The following is a 16,956-nucleotide window of genomic DNA, read 5'->3' on the forward strand; positions in this document are numbered from 1 at the left end:
ACATGACACCAAATAGAGAATGGTTCACCACATACGAGGCAAACAATTTTGGTTTCGTGTATATAAGAAATAATAAAGCATGTGGAATTTTTGGCAAGGGAGAAATCAGATTATGATGGATGATGGTGTAGTGAAGACGCTATGTGAGGTTAGGCACATATCAAATTTGAAAAGGAATTTGATTTCTTTGCGGATATTACAAGCCAAATGATTTAGCTATAGAGCTGATGGGGACAATGATATTCTTCGAGTATGCAAAGGTGCTCTGATTGTGATGAAGGGTAAGAGGACTGCTGAGAGCACTTATAAGCTGTTAGGGAGAACAGTTGTCAGTGGAGTTACTCGAGTGGCTGAAGAGATTTCAGTAGATTTAGACCATGATACTAAAAAGTTATGGCACATGCTTTTTTGTCATATTAGTGTGTATGGTATAACAGAACTATGTAAAAGAGGACTGTTGAAGGGAGTCAGCAAATGTAAGCTTGGTTTGTGCAAGTATTGTGTGCTTGGGAAACAGATATGAGTTAGTTTTAAGGCTAACCAACACAGGACCCGGGACATTATAGACTATGTCCATACTGATGTATGGGGACCCACTCAAGAATCATCCCTAGGAGGTTCTAGGTATTTTGTTACCTTCATTGATGACTTTTTTTTGCAAGGGTTGTGTATATTTTTTGAACCATAAGTCAGAATACTTTGCCAAGTTCAAGGTTTGGAAGGTAGAGTTAGAGAACCAGACTAGTAGAAAAATCAAATGCATGAAGTCAGACAATAGTATGGAGTACAAAGGTTCACATTTTCAGAAATTATGTGAGGAACATGGCATTTAGAGGCGTTTTTCAGTGAAGCAGACTCCTCAGCATGATGGTGTTATCGAGAGGATGAATAAAATTCTTACAAAGACGACCAAATGTATGAGATTGGATGCTGGACTTTCTAAAGGATTATGGGTAGAGGCACTTAGTATGACATGTTATGTCATCAATAGATCACCAAGGGCTTCATTTGATGGTAAAGTTGTAGAAGAAGTATGGACAAGTAACCTAGTCAATTATAATATGTTACACATACTTAGTTGTCCTGATTTTGTACATGTATCTAGTGATGAACGATCTAAACTTGATCCGAAGTCAAAGAGATGTATCTTCATTAGATATACCAAAGGCGTGAAGGGGTTCAAGTTCTGGGATCCATTTTCCAGAAAAGTGGTGTTGAGCATAGATGTAGTGTTTGATGAAGATTTCATGCTGAAACAATCACATTTGATAGAGGTGCCCATGCCAAATAAAGAGACTTTGGGATCAAATATGATTCTAATGAGCAATGAAATGGTTCAGGTGAATAAAGGGAAGGAACCATGCACTAGTTCAAATCATGAACATGATGATTCTTAGGCAGAGAGTTCAAGTGAGTAGGAGTATCTACTTGCTAGAGACAGAAATGACGTCTTATCAAACCTCCAGAGAGATATGACTTTGAGGATATGGCTTCAGTTGTTCTATATATCAGTTCAGGAGATCCATGTAGCTTTCAAGAGGCTATAAATAGCCAGGAGAAAGAACAATGGATAGGTGTCATAATGGAGGAGATGGAGTCTCTACACAAGAACCAAACTTGGGAGCTTGTTCCATTGTCCTCTGACAAGCGTGCAATTGGGTACAAGTGGGTGTACAAAAGGAAGCCATCATTATCATAAAAAGAAGGGGAAAGTTCAAGGCTCGTCTTATAGCCAAAGGGTATTCACAACAGAAGGGGGTCGACTACAATGAGATTTTCTCCCCAGTGGTGAGACACACTTCTATGAAGATAATGCTTGCCTTAGTAGCCAGCCGTGATATGCACTTAGAACAGATGGATGTGAAGACTGTCTTTCTCTATGATGAATTAGATGAGAAAATTTATATGATACAACTAGAAGGGTTCAGTGCAGCTAGACAGAGTCACTTGGTTTACAAGTTGAAGAAGTCTCTATATGTGTTGAAGCAGTCTCTCAGATAATGATACAAGCAGTTTGACACTTATATGTTGAAGTTTGGTTACAAACATTGTGAGTATGATTGTTATGTTTATGTGAGAAGCATTGATGATGGTTGTTTTATTTTTTTGCTACTTTATATTGATGATATGTTGATTGTTGCTAATAATTAGAGTGATATCAATGAGCTGAAAGTCATGTTAGGTAAGGAGTTTGACATGAAAGTTTTAGGGGCTGCTAGGAAGATTCTTGGGATGGATATTCACAAGGATAGGGGAGCTAGAAAACTATGGCTCTCTCAGTAAAGCTATGTTGAAAATATCTTAAAGAGATTTGATATGAGCAATGCTAAAGTAGTGAGCTCTCCATTGGTAAATCTCTTCAAGCTTTCCCTAGATCAGTGTCCAAAGACAAATGAAGAGAGGAAGTACATGTCAAAGGTTCCATATACCAGTGCAGTGGATTGCATGATGTATGTTATGGTTTGTACTAGACCGGACTTGGCACAAACAATTAGTCAAGTATGCAAGTACATGTCTAAATCAGGGAAGCAACATTGGGAAACAGTGAAATGGATTTTCAAATTTTTTTGAAGGAGACTACAGGTTTCAGTATCATGTTTGGCAGTCAACAGAGTAAGTCTTCAGTTATTGGTTATGTTGATTCGGACTATACAGGAGACTTTGGTGATAGAAGGTCCAAAATGAGGTTTGTCTTCACCCTTGTAAGTGGACGAATTATATGTAGATCATCAGTTAAGTCTATTGTTGCTATGTCCACAACTGAAGCATAGTACATGGCAGCTGGTGAAGCTTCCAAGGAAGCCCTATGGCTTATGGGGTTGGTAAATGAATTAGGCATTGAGCAAGGTGGAGTTCCGTTGTATTGTGATAGTCAGAGTGTTATATTCTTGGCAAAGAACCAATTATATCATGCTAGGACTAAACATATTGATGTGAGATTTCACAAGATCAAAGAGTTGGTAGATTGTGGATAGATATTATTGTAGAAGGTTCACACTTCAGAAAATGCAGCTGATATGTTAATCAAATCGGTTATCGTGGACAAGTTCAGGCATTGCTTGAGCTTGTTGAACATTCACTAATGCTGGACTATGGAGCGCCCTCAACCCACCGACGAAAGATGGAGATTGATGATATTCACCAAGGTGAAGATTGTTGTGCAATGCCTCATATTTTTTAGATAACAACAATACAAGTTATGGGCTTGGGCTTATGTAAAGGGGTTGGGGTAGATGACTTTATATTTATGTTATGTAAACCTAATGTAACAAGGAGAAGAATAGTCAAACACAAATCTTTATTCTCTAATAATACATAGTGGTATTCTCTTAACGCTCCAGGGGACGTAGGCACAATTGACCGAACCTCGTTACCAAATCACTTGTGTTATTCTCTTTTCTCTATACTCTTTTACTAATTGATTACTCGCTTGTTCCCAACAATTCTTAATTGTCTTTGTAGGTGAAATATATAATTAGGGCGTAATTATTGAAATAAACTTGTATTGTTTAAAATGTAATATGTAAGATTGTCCTAAATTTCTAAAACCATGAACCAAAATGAACATAAATGGTTCCTTAAAAAACAACCGAACTGGACCACATTTTTTACATGGTTTGGTTCGATTTAGTTCCACCAATTTTGTCATTTAAATCGTTACCACTTACACCCCTAACTTTTTAGGTTAAATTAACATTTTTGTCTTTATATTTTCCTTTAATTTCTACATTTTTTGTAACATAGTTACAATAGGCCCTCGAAATAATATGTTTTAAATTAAAAAAACTTGTGAAACAGTGAAACTTATGTTCCTCAAAAAATAAAAAATCATGTTCGTTGTAATTATTTATAAAAACGTGATGAATAATATTTTTGAGGTATATGATGACACAAAAATGAAATAGAATAAAGTTGAGTAAAATTATATATGTTCAATTACCTAAATATTCTTTAGACATATTTTGTATTTATATACTAGCAAGGGCATAGTAGAGATAATAGAAAGTATGCCCACTCAATTACTCAAATATTTGTTAGGCATGTTTTGCTTTTCTATAGTAGTATACATATACACCAAACATCCTCATACTTAAACCAATTTGTCCTCAAGCAATTACTCAGTCTAAGAAATAAATTAGATAGATTATCTAGTAGGGAACTCGGATAAGTTAATATTAAAACAATTGATATCAACCTTTATGAGAAACCAAGTTCTAACTCAATTACATATTTTTGATAACGTGAATAGTATCATTAAAAAGGGTCACTTTTCTCATATTACTCTCAATGTGTTTGGGGTATAGAAATTTCACTGTAGTTTTCTAGAAAATTCATTTTCATATGCTTGACTATAGATCAAATTGCGACTGAGTTTTATTGAATGCATGCTAGAACCAAAAGGTCTTACTTTTGTTGTAATGTGACCAAGGAATTTAATGTAAAGGTTATATATATATATATATATATATATATATATATAGGAATACCCGCAACGGGTACCCAGAATAATAGCTTATGGTTGGGAACGAGTTTTACGATATTCACCCCATGGGTACCCACAAAATTAAACATTTAGTTTTTAATTAAACTTTTATATATATATTATAGTTTTTTATTAATATTTTAAGATTATATATCATATACTTTATTATTATTTCATAATAAATTACACTTATTTGATTATGATCATAAATTTATTATATAAATATCATATTATCGAGGCAATAATTATTTTTACATATTGATTATTATAAAATATATAAATATATAATTAAAAATAAAAACTCGTTGGGTATGTGCAAATACCCGCTACCCATACGGGTACCCACAAATATTGTGGGTTTGGAAACGGGGAAGCACTACCCATGCGTGTCAGCGCCCGTTTCCATCCCTATTCCTAGCATCACTCACTTACATTGCTTCCCAAATTACTTTTCCACCTTCATTTACCTATTTTTCCATTTTTTTGTTCCTTTTCTCCTTCTTTAGTACACTTTGTACACTTTTATTTATTTACTTTTTTGAAGAAAAAATACATTTTTTCACCTTTTGCAACTTTCTTAAATTCCCCTTTATAATGTGTATTCCTCCTTTGCTCCAATCACTTATTCAAAGGTAAGTATGTATCATTATATTTTGCATGGTACCAAATAAAATTTCTAATTTAAGCTCAAAGTGGACAACTAATTGAAAAATTGTCTTTATCAAAGTGTCAAAGTCCAGAAAAACATCCTAAGTGTCGTAATCACTTTCTAGCATACAATAATTCCCAATCTTGAAACACACACAAGCCAAATTCAAGAATGTATAATCTAAGAGAACATACGTTCATGAAAGATATAGTTAATTTTTGTCATTGTATAGTTTAAACACTTCTAAGCTCAAAATGTCACATTTATTTGCTCAAATCAATGAGAAGAGTCAAAATACGAGATATATGCTAATTTTAAGTTTTCAAATGCTTTCTCAATTTGGTCTTAATCAATTCATTTACCATTTTAAATAAAATGAGTTCTAAATGAAATAGTAACTTCAAAAGGTCTGAAACTAATCAATGATATAATTATTACTCAGAACAAGTAGTTAATTTTTTCTATTTAAGTGCTTCAAGATTTTATAATTTTAAAATTGTCCAGCAGAAAGTATTTTGCAAATATAATATACTATTCACCACATTTAAAGTGAAACATTTTCCATAATGTTTCCCCACACTTAAAATATAAATAGGCAATGATAAAAACGTGGAAATCTTGAAGGGTGATTGATGTTGGAACCTTCTCCTATAAATGATTTTGCAGCCATGTTAGAAACGTGATCAGTTTTGAGAATAATTTACTCAAAAAAGCTCTGGTGTCAATTGTAAGACTAAGATGACAATTAAGAGGGGGTGAATTAATTGTTTAAAACTATGATAAATTTTTCTGCAAATTTCAAGAGTTAATAATAGTGGAAAAGTTATAAAGAAAAATAAACAAGTAAATGTAAGGAGATAAAGGAGAAGAGAGTTCACCGAGATTTTATACTGGTTCACCTTCTTGTCCATGAAAGGCTATGTCCAGTACTCTTGCAGCACAAGAGATTTCTTCACTAGATATTAAGAGTAGCAATTACAATTTCTCACCACGAGATTTCCTTGTATCTTACTCACTCTCTAATACTCATATCACTCTTTGGAAAACACCCTTTCCAAGTGACTCTATCCCCTTTCTTATCACACCCTTGCGAAAGAAAGTAATTCAATACTTTGAATGAAGAAAATGTTTAACTATGGTAATGGATTGCCTTTACAAGATTTTGAAGTTATAAACTCTTGCAATCTAATAACTCTTTGTAAAATTTAGTACTAATTCTCATAAGGTTTGAATAACTTGCAATAACACTTAAGGCAACTTTAGAAAACAATTTCTGAAAGTTATGAACAAGTTGCACTGGTGTAGAACAAGTATTTCAGAAAAGTATAGATTGTGTAAGTGAGTTATATCTTTATTTGTTCCATGTTTTTATGAAATGAGTTTCAATGCCTTTATATAGACTTTCCAATCAACCCGAATACCTCTACCAAAAGGTAGGAATTGTTTGGAATGAAACCATTTCATTTGGGTTGAAAGTTGTGTAGTTTGAATCTGAAAACTAGTGTAACAACTCTCAGTAATCGATTACCCAACTAGTCTATCCAACTATGGAATTGATTTTCACACGCAGTAATCGATTACTCAAAAGGTGTAATCAATTACCCAACTTTTATGTCCAACTGGGTAGTTATTTACCGTCTTGTGTAATCGGTTACCCACATGGTGTAATTGATTAGCCTGATTAATTTTTGTTGGATAATTCATTTTTCACTCATGTAACCTACTACTTAGTTCTGGTAACCTGTTACTTAGTCACAGTAACCTGTTACTTAAATCAAGTAACCTGTTTCACAGTATTTTAAAAATTGTTTTCATTTATACTTGTGTTTATTAATTTTCTTTTAAAATATTTTTTAGCATTACTACTAAGTGTATAGTTTAGAGTATAAGGATAGAAGTACCTAAAGACTTAGATTCTAAATTCTTGAAAGTTTGTCTTCATTGTCTTCATAAGTATTCTTCGTTTTCTTCTTGTATGCGATATTGGTGTCTTCATCAAAATCGTGCCAAGGTCAGGAGCCAGATCTTCTTCACAATTCCACTCTTCTAAGGGAGGAATGACCCAAAGGCACACTTGGAGTGGGAGTTGAAAATTTCTCATGTCTTGTTGTGTAACAATTACAAGGAAGAACAAATGTTGAAATTGGTAGACACAGAGTTCTTCGGACATTGATTTAGGGGAACAAGTATCAATGGAATATAATACAACATGAATAGCCAATGGTAGGTACTTGGGAGGAGATAGACACATCATGAGAAAAAAGTATGCACCTTCGAGCTATAATATGGAGCTTCAAAGATTAACTCAAGGCACATAAAGTTTTGAAGATTACAATAAGGATATGAAGGTGAGAATAGTGCAGGAAAAGATGAATGAAGATAAGGAGGTCACCATGGCAAGGTTTATCAATGGTGTTTGAACAATGACATTCAAGATGTTGTTGAGTTCAATGAATTCTTGGAGATGGAGAACCTACTCCACAAAGTCACTTGTGTCGAACAACAACTCAAAATAAAAGCTTCATTAAGAAGAGTACTTACGACTTCAACCCAACAAGTTGGAAGGACATGCCAAATAAGGAGGGAACTATGCCCTCTAGCTCCAACACACCTGCACCATGCGTAAAATCCCCTACATAAAGAAGTGTTTCCCTAATAAAAAATGGGGCAAGTAGAAAAAAGTGCTTCAAATGTCAAGGAAAAGTGCATTACACTTCTAAATGTCCAACCAAGACAATCATCATTATCAAAGACAATGGGGATTACACTAGTGAGACAAAAAAATAGGAAGTGGGAAGCAATCAAGAGTGGAAAAAGTTGGCCTCATGAGTAGGGATCTGTTTATGATTATTGAGGCTTTTGGATAGTCTAGCGAGATATGATGAGAACTTCCAAAGAGAGGATAGTCTAGTGAGTGGGAAAACTTGTTCAATAATAGTATATGGGGTGGGGGTTGTACCAATATGGCGAGTGCTGGACTAGTTTCAAAAAGGAAAATCTCATTAGGCTACAATCTAGACAATACAAGCTTTTATGGCTTCGTGAGGATGAGAAGGTGTGAATGAGCGAGCAAGTTGAACTATAGTTCTCCATAGGGAGTTATAGTGACAAAGTATTGTGTGATGTAGTACCTATGGAAGTTAGCCATGTCCTTTTTGGGCCGACCGTGACAATATTTTATAAGGACTATCGATGATGGGTACACAAACAAAATCTCTTTCTTTCACCAAAATAGGAAAATCATAAGTTTTAAAGAGGTGTGTGATAATCAAGTGAAAATGAGAGAGAATTCACCAATAGATAAAAGAAATGGGGAAATCTACTTGAGAAAGAAGGGAGTGAAAATAAAAGGAGTGAACCCCATGATAGCAAGCATAATTTCTTAGCTAAAGAGAGCGAAGGATAACAATGTGTTGCCTATTAGTGTTAGCAATATTTTGTAGGACTTCAAGGATGTTTTCCCAGAAGAAGTTCAGTAGGACTACCATTGTTGAGGGGAATGAAACATTACATGGATCTCATCCCTAGAGCTTCATTGCCCAACTGTCCAAGCAATAGGGGTAATCCAAATGAAACAAAAGATTCAAAGGCAAGTAAAAGAGCTCATAGAAAAATGGTGGGCCTGAGAAAGCATGAGTCTGTGTGTAGTCCTAGTGATCTTAGTACCAAGAAAGATGGTAAGTGGAGGATGTGCATTGACTACATGGCTATTAATAGCACCATCATCAAGTATTGACATTCTATGCCAAGGATAGATGATCTTCTTAATGAATTGCATAATGTCCAATATTTTTCTAAAGTTGACTTAAGGAGTGGGTTTACCATCAAATTTGGATAAGGGAAGGGGTGAATGAATAATTGTTTTTAAAACTAAATATGAATCGTATGAGTGGCTATTTATGCCTTTTGGGCTAACCAACATCCATAGTACTTTCATTTGATTAATGAATCATGTTTTAAGAGAGTTTATTCAAAAATCTGTTGTGGTGTACTTTGATGATATTCTGATTTATAACACTAGCTTAGAATTGTATGTTGAACATTTGAAAGTTGTTTTGTTTGTGCTTAGGGAAGAGAGGTTGTTTGCAAACCTTGGGAAATACATTTTTTTATACATATCATGTACTTTCTACATTGTATAGTGAGTACTAAAGGGGCACAGGTTGAACGCAATCTAGAATTGGCCACACCTAAAAATATGAGTGAGGTGAGAAGTTTCCATGGTTTCACAAGCTTGTAGAGGAGGTTTATTAAGAATTTTAGTATATTGGTTGCACAATAGTCAAGAAAAATGTAAGTTTTAAATGGGAGGAAAAAGAAGAAAAAACTTTCAATGTCCTTAAACATAAATTGACTAATGTGTCTACTCTTGCTTTACCTAATTTTGCTAAATCTTTTGAAATTGAATGTTATGCATCAAATATTGGGATTGATGCTATTTTATTACAAGAGGGACATCCAATTGCATATTTTAGTGAAAAGGTGAGTGATGGCTGCCCTTAACTATCCCACTTGTGACAAAGAGTTGCATGCTTTGGTTAGGACTTTAAAAACATGAAAACACTATTTGTTGCCCATGTAATTTGTGATCTATAGTGACCATGAATCCCTTAAGTACTTGAAAGGGCACATAAAGTTAAACAAGAGACATGCCAAGTGAGTAGAGTTCTTAGTACAATTCTCTTACACCATTAACACAAACAAGACAAAACTACTAATTAATTCAAACTCAAACTCTTCAAATCCTTTCATTCTAAGTCTTGTGCTCTGCTTTCAAAAGATTGATTAGGTATTTGAGTGTAGTTATAAATCGATCATCATTGAAAAATGACTTATCTTCTTCTTCAAGTAATGGTTGTATGTGAAGATGAACATGAAGAAGACAATATAGTGTAATAGAGATGTTGGGATTATATGTGGCAAATGGATGAATTTGGATTTGGATCCTAATGGATAAATGAAAAATCATTCATTAATCTATATAAATTCATTTAAACAATATTTTAAGTTATTCAATCCATCTATATCCAACTTAATGGAAGAATTCCAATCCATTCATGACTCTTATTTAAATGGATTTGGATGGATGAATATCCAATCTATTTGATTTTTTAATTGAAACTAAAAATACATTTGAAGAAAACTACTCTTTTTTAAAATCACTATTTCAATCAAGTATTTATTTTAAATTATTTTTAATTTTTTTTAAATCACTTCTACTTCAATTTATTGTTTATTCCTCCAATGTAGTAGACAATGTGTTTTTTAAAACTACGGATTAAATTCTTCTGGCGAAAAACAAAATGCTATTCTTTTATCAAGACTAATATAATATAGAGGTGTAACAAATTGATTTCACAGTGATTATGATGCACAGAGTCCAATTGATTTTAGGCTAATTTGATGATTCTTCAGTTTATTCAACTTTAATTTTTTTTATAATATTACAAGTAGTTATGGTTTTATATCTAAAGTTTAAATATATTTATATATGCTAAGATAAACCTTTAATATTAATTATATAGACATGTCTATAATTGGTCCCAATTTAAAACAAAATCAAAGTGAGAGTAATAAACATGACAACAGTGAGAGTTGAGATAACTAATGAAATTGAGAAAAACAAAAAAGATTTGTTGTGAAAGTTTGCTTTTTGAATGAATTGAATATTCATCCAAATGGATATATCCATTAGATATAATGGATAAATTCAAATTTATCCATTATTAAAGTTATTCATTGAATTATATCCATTTAAATCTATTAGTTCTAATAGATAAATTTAATTTCCTTAAATTTGGATGAATTGTACATAATTTTGCCACCTCTAGTTAGGATAAAATAGAAGAAGAGAAGAGGATGTGGTATGAGAATAGTGGTATTGGGTGGTGAAGGGAGAGGAGAAAAGTTGGCTAATTATGTGGTTTAAAAAAAAGTGAGTTTTTTTTGTAATACTAAAGATATTATCTCATTTTATGAGTAATGAACCACTTTAAGGTATGTAGCTGTCCCTTCAAGTTTTACTCTCATGAATCGATTATTTTATATTCATTTTGTTCTTAAAAAATACACTGGAACCTTGCATCAATAGACCAATGTATTATTGGTAAAAAAATAAAACAGACTTTACCCATGCAGATCTGGTTAAATTTGGGCTTTTTTGACCCGGCAATGCTAGTTACACTTCCCCTCTTCCCTTCTCTTAACGACGCCGTTTTGCCCTAGAGCTTAAAATATTGAGACTTTTCAAACCCTTCTCCGACTGAAACAAACACACACTACACAGGTGTTCTGTGCTTGCTCCCTCTCTCACTAACCTAAAGCGCCGCCATCGCCGCTCCCACATCTCACCACCACCACCACCACTCTACCGCGTGCCTGCATCCGCCTTCCTCTACAACCTCCGTCACCTTAACGCCATTTCCTTCCTCCGCCGTCCAAAACGAGGTTTGTGTCGTTCCTTCTGTATTGTCCAAGACTGAAACTTCGTTATTTTGTTTATCCCTTTTTAATTGTCCTGAACGATTGTTAACTGCAACTCAGTGTTCTTGTTGTGCTTATGCAATTTTGTTGAATTTTTTTATTAAAATGGAATTGAATCCATTGGTTGTTGTGTTTGATTTCTGTTATGTTAATTGAATCCCTTCGTTATTGTGTTTGGATACTGTTAATTTTATCTATTCTGCCGATATATGAAACTGCACCTTATTTTTTCTATTCTGCTTAATGCTTATTCACTGAGAAAATGGAGCAAACATCTTAAAAAGGAAGAAAAACAGTTGTAAAATAGAGAATAAAAAATACAGCCCAGCCTAAACCTCGTGCTTCCCACATAGGGCTGGGTTTAGGCACCATTTTGCTAGCCCGGATAGAACTGAGGCCTTTCACTCCACTAGGCTGGGGCAAACAGGCCAAGCCTGAACCTGATCGGATAGCCTGTAATTTGTATATGTCCCTATGCTATGTTCATTGTAGAAACTATACCTATTTATTTTTCTCTTGCAAAATTAATGGATGTATAGTGGGAATATAATGGCTATTCAGAAACCATAACAATATAACCTAATGCGTACTCATATAATGTGAAATGGCCTTAATTTAAGCTCAATCATCAATCTGTTGCGAAAAACATAAGAGTAATTACTAACTTTTGCTATGCATAGTACTCCTCCTCATAACTTGGTGATATTTTATCATGAATTTTCTACTTATAATACATAGGTTGAGGGCCATGGCTGAAGAAAGTCAATTGAATGAGCCAAGAAAGAGGAAGTTTGTTAAAAAGCAAGGTCGTAAAAATTCAAGTAAGAAACCAAAAGTGACGCCGGTGCCACATGGACAGAAGAAAGTTAAAATCGACAAAAACATGAAGAAGCTTTTCCATAAGCGAGCACGAGATTATAATTCTGATGATGAAGATGAGGTTGCCGCTCCAGCTACCAGTATCACCAAGAAAAACAAGAAGGTCATAGAAAGTGAAGAGCTGTCTGAAGATGAAGGAGCTGCAAGAGGAGAAAAAACATTGAAGAAGAATGTTACTGATAGGAATAATCACTTGTCTGAAGATGAAGGAGAAGATGATGGTGAAGTTCTGCCAGGAATTACAAAATTCAGTGAAGGTTGTAGAGCATTTAAGATGGCCTTCAGGAATATTATAAAGAAGAGTGTCCCTGACGAAGCATTGGTAAGTTAGGTTATCCTTCAACAAGGTTATTTTAAAGCATAATTTTTTTATAACTTCGATAACTCTGCAGGGTCCAGTATTATCAGGGCACAAGAAACTTATTGTAGAGAAGCTTGCAGAAGAGGAGGCAGAACGCAAGAACAAGGGAGAGGCAAGAAAGGAAAAACATTTGGTAATTTAAATTTTCATGTTGACTTCAATTTTAATGTTATCCACATCAGTGTTGATAATTTTTATGTTCCCTTATTTGTTATCCCTCATACCTTTACTTATCTGGCAGTCAGTCTAATGAGTACTTGATATTTTTGCTTGGTGCAGTTAGCAGAAAAGGGCCATGTCATACCAGCTAATTATTTGGACACACATGAAAAGTTTCTAAAAAGTGTTGCTACAAAAGGAGGTATATGTGTTTGTGTTTCTTTTAAATAGAGGCTCACTGCATCTTTGTTTCTTTTTGGTAACTTGCACTTTCCTTATACTGATTTGGTCCATCGTTTTGACAATGCATCACTTCGGATTGCTTTCAGTGGTCAAGTTGTTCAATGCTGTAAGTTCTGACTTTTAACATATAACCAAACTTTGCTTGCCTTCCCATTTTTTCTCGATCTGTCTCTTTGATGTTTTGTATCTTTCTTATTCTATACCTGAGATTCTATTCCCTCCTTTTGCAGGTCAACAAGGCACAATCTGTTCAAAAGGGGTTGGATTCCTCAAGGACCAAGGATGCAAAAGGTAAGCTGTTTTATGCTGTTGCAACATAAAGTGAGACATGAGAAATAAAAGTCCATGTCAATTTTTTTGAAATAGTTGTGTTAGTGTATATCATGTAATGAGAAAATTGGCACTTCCAATCCATCCAAAACATCAGCAGTTTTTTTAAATAGTCAGTGAGGGCAGTTATTTATCTACTTATATATTTTACTAGATCATGTCAAAGTCTCAAGCATGATATCATGCTTTAAGAATAGTAAGTTAACAAGAACCATGATCTGATGTGGAAATTCTGAATTTGCTTGAATATTTTCATTAGGCAAGGAACCATCAGAGACCAACAATGTTCTCAGTTTTAAGTTTTTATGCAAAATAGTTAACTTTAACATGCCATATTCAAAGTGGTTTTTTATCCTCCTGACATGACTATGCTACTTTAGCATTCAACCATGATGCAAAATGTACAAGAGACTGCAAGTTGGGTTGAAACAAATACATGTGATTTTTTGCATCTTTTGTTATTGCTGGTTATCTGACATGCTTTATTTTTGGACTCCAGTGATATCTGTTATGTGTCTAAATTACAGATTACCATGTTCATCAGCATGTCTTTCTCTTGCTAATAATTTATGCTATAAATACCCGTTCATGTCTAAAGTCTAAACAAAGGTGGTTATTTTTTTATGCTAGCCATCAGTCTAGTATATAGTTCAGTTCTAGGCTAAATTGACGTCAGTAGTCAATAACTGGTCTCGTAGCCATCATTCTGTTTGCTGTAGCTTCCTTAGAGTTTGGACTTTGGATAAGTGAAAATGTGTATGAAAATTTTCAATCATAAAATTATTTTTTTCATTGAGTTTAATCAAGAAGGTAATTGTTATGTATGAACATTGATAATGTGTGCCTGATTCTCTTATCTATTCGTATATGGTGCCAGAATTAAGAAAGCGGACCAAAGAAGCCTTCTTTACAGAGTTAGGGAAGCCATTGAGGCATTCAGCTGGGACCTCTGCAAAGGTTATTTCTTAACTCCCCCTTCTTTGTTAACATCATGATGGTTGTTTCAAGCAATGCCTAAAAAACTTGTCTTACCTTCAGTATGACTGGTTCATCTAGCCTGTATTTGGTTGCTGTCATATTAAACCAGGAAAAAAAGTTAGGAACTGGAAGAAAAAAAAATTCAATTTTATATTCATAAGTTTGTTTACATAATTGTCTGTTTTCTCTTTAAAACTTAATTTACAAGTTCTACGATAGTTAAATAGTAACTATTTATTTAGATATCTTACTATTATGTGGTAATTTTTTAACCATTATGCGTCCAATCTAAACTTATTTATATGGCCTGGTGAATTGTCAAACTAGTTGGAACTATCTTCATTGGTTTGATGTTTTTAAAACACTGCTTTCAAGTTCTTCATTAGATGTATAAGGAAGATGTGTTGGAGCTACACTACCATGTTTAACTACCCATACAATTTTAACGTTCATTCAGTAACCTAGAACATATGTATGGTAAGATGGAAAGCCATCTTAATTATCTGGTAGTTTTCATCTGTTGTGTAATTGTCAAACTGCTCGGGTTTTTTTATACACAGGCCAATGCAAGCACAGATATGGAAGAAGATGATCAACCTGCTTGGGCTCCATTACGAGATAATTATATGCTGACAAGTTCTAGACTGAAGGATTGGGACAAAATGCCAGTAAGAACCTTGCCAAGCCTATGTTGTAATCTATTGCTATGCTATCCAGTTTCTTTGCACTCATCTTTTTGCTTACATGCAGGCTAATAATGTGTCAAATGATGATATTGGAAAGGATTCAGAAGACAGTAGTTCGGATGAAGATTAATGTTTTAGAACTTGAGAAGGAGCAATGAGATATTTGTAATGGGGTAATGCCAGATTTTGAAAAATGAATGTTATTGTTGTTGGCAAGTGGAATATGTTTCCCATACATTTTGCTGTCAATAGTGTAGCTTCATTTTGAACTCAACAAAATGACAAGTTGATCAGTACGTGATTTAAGTTTTTAAATGGAATGGTTCGCTTGACAATAGAATTGGAATTTTAGTTCAGAATTTTAATTTGGAAATTGATTTGAAATCATATTTTATGTTTTGGGTATAATTTTTTAGGGGAAAAAGGGTTCATTTCAAAAAAAGGCCAGTGCCTGCATTACACAAGAAGGGGCATTTGAATGCTATTTATTAATACTTGTTATTTGACTGTTATGCAAATTTTCACTTCTCCATGTGAATTTCATCTGTTGATGTATGAACTTGTATTTTTTAAATAGAGATGAAAAACATGGTGAATAATTCTATTATAGCTTGTAGCTCTAAGTAGTTTAGCTTTTTGACTTAGTCATTAAAGTATTAAAGTCATCCGTTAAACAAAAAATAAATGGAACTCGTAGCTTTTAAAAAAAAATGTAGCGTCTGAACTTTGAAGGTTATTTTTTAGTAAGGCTACTTGAAGTAATGTTTAGAAAAGGAAAAAGGAGCTTTTCAAAATTTTAAAAAATTAAATTGGTTATGCCAACTAAAAAACTGTATTAGTTTATGTAATGATGTAAAAATTGTACTGTACCGGCCGGTTCGACCAAAAAGCTAGTGAACCAGACCCCTAACCTGTACGGTATTTATGTTGAGCTGACCAAGTATCAAAACTGCTCAAAACTGGTGAATCGGCTGATATTTGACTAAACCGGTTGGTTTATACACATATTTTTTAAAAAATAAAAACTTAAAAACTAAAAAACCCAGTACAAGGTAACTCATGTTTCCAACCCTTCTTCAACACTTTAAGGCATGTGCTTCCCAGACTTAGATTACATCTTTTAGTTGCTAACATTCATGTGTAATCTCAATGACATTTGTGTAATCTTGGAGTACTGTCTGGAAATATGATTTGGTGCAAATATAATCTCGATATGAGACATCTTTGACTCCTTGGTGTTAAATGTTAAAACTCCAAATTTATTTGTTTTTTAAAGTGAGTTGTGAACTTGTGTCATTTATTTATATTTTGCGGTTGTTAAGTTATACTTTTGGATTTATATATGTTTTGTAATTTACACTTTGAATTTGTTAAAGACTTAAAATTGTTTGTTTATGAAAATTTTGAGTAGATTATGAATATGAATTATAAATTTGAGTATCTACCTATATGTAATCTTTATATATATATATATATATATAAGCAGATATGTATGATTTAACTGGCATGCGCTTTAATTACTGAACCACCAGTTGAATCACTGTACCACTATACCAATACCCTGACCAATTTGATAACCGGTACGGTTTTAACAACACTGAGTTTATGTACCAAAAAAACTAAAAAACTGTATTAGTTTTGTTGTGTTACTTTATTTCCAATTAAATAAAAATATTGCATATCAAATAATAGGTAAAATATTAAT

The 16,956-nt window shown here is 33.5% G+C and overlaps 1 protein-coding gene across 2 annotated transcripts; it reads left to right on the forward strand.

Annotated features, from left to right (window-relative positions):
- LOC109328608 (RRP15-like protein) lies at positions 11,373-15,634 on the forward strand. Of its 2 annotated transcripts, XM_019562157.1 has the most exons (10): positions 11,373-11,579; positions 12,354-12,648; positions 12,679-12,816; positions 12,887-12,988; positions 13,135-13,216; positions 13,344-13,363; positions 13,488-13,548; positions 14,465-14,544; positions 15,126-15,233; positions 15,316-15,634. In XM_019562157.1, exons 2-10 carry the CDS (start codon positions 12,364-12,366, stop codon positions 15,379-15,381), a joined length of 942 nt encoding a protein of 313 aa, XP_019417702.1. In that variant the 5' UTR covers positions 11,373-11,579; positions 12,354-12,363; the 3' UTR covers positions 15,382-15,634. The 2 variants fall into 2 exon arrangements, with proteins under 2 accessions (XP_019417702.1, XP_019417701.1); XM_019562156.1 differs by having other exon boundaries at positions 12,354-12,816.

This window comes from Lupinus angustifolius, chromosome LG15 (genome assembly GCF_001865875.1).
Source record: "Lupinus angustifolius cultivar Tanjil chromosome LG15, LupAngTanjil_v1.0, whole genome shotgun sequence".
Classification (NCBI taxonomy): domain Eukaryota; kingdom Viridiplantae; phylum Streptophyta; class Magnoliopsida; order Fabales; family Fabaceae; genus Lupinus; species Lupinus angustifolius.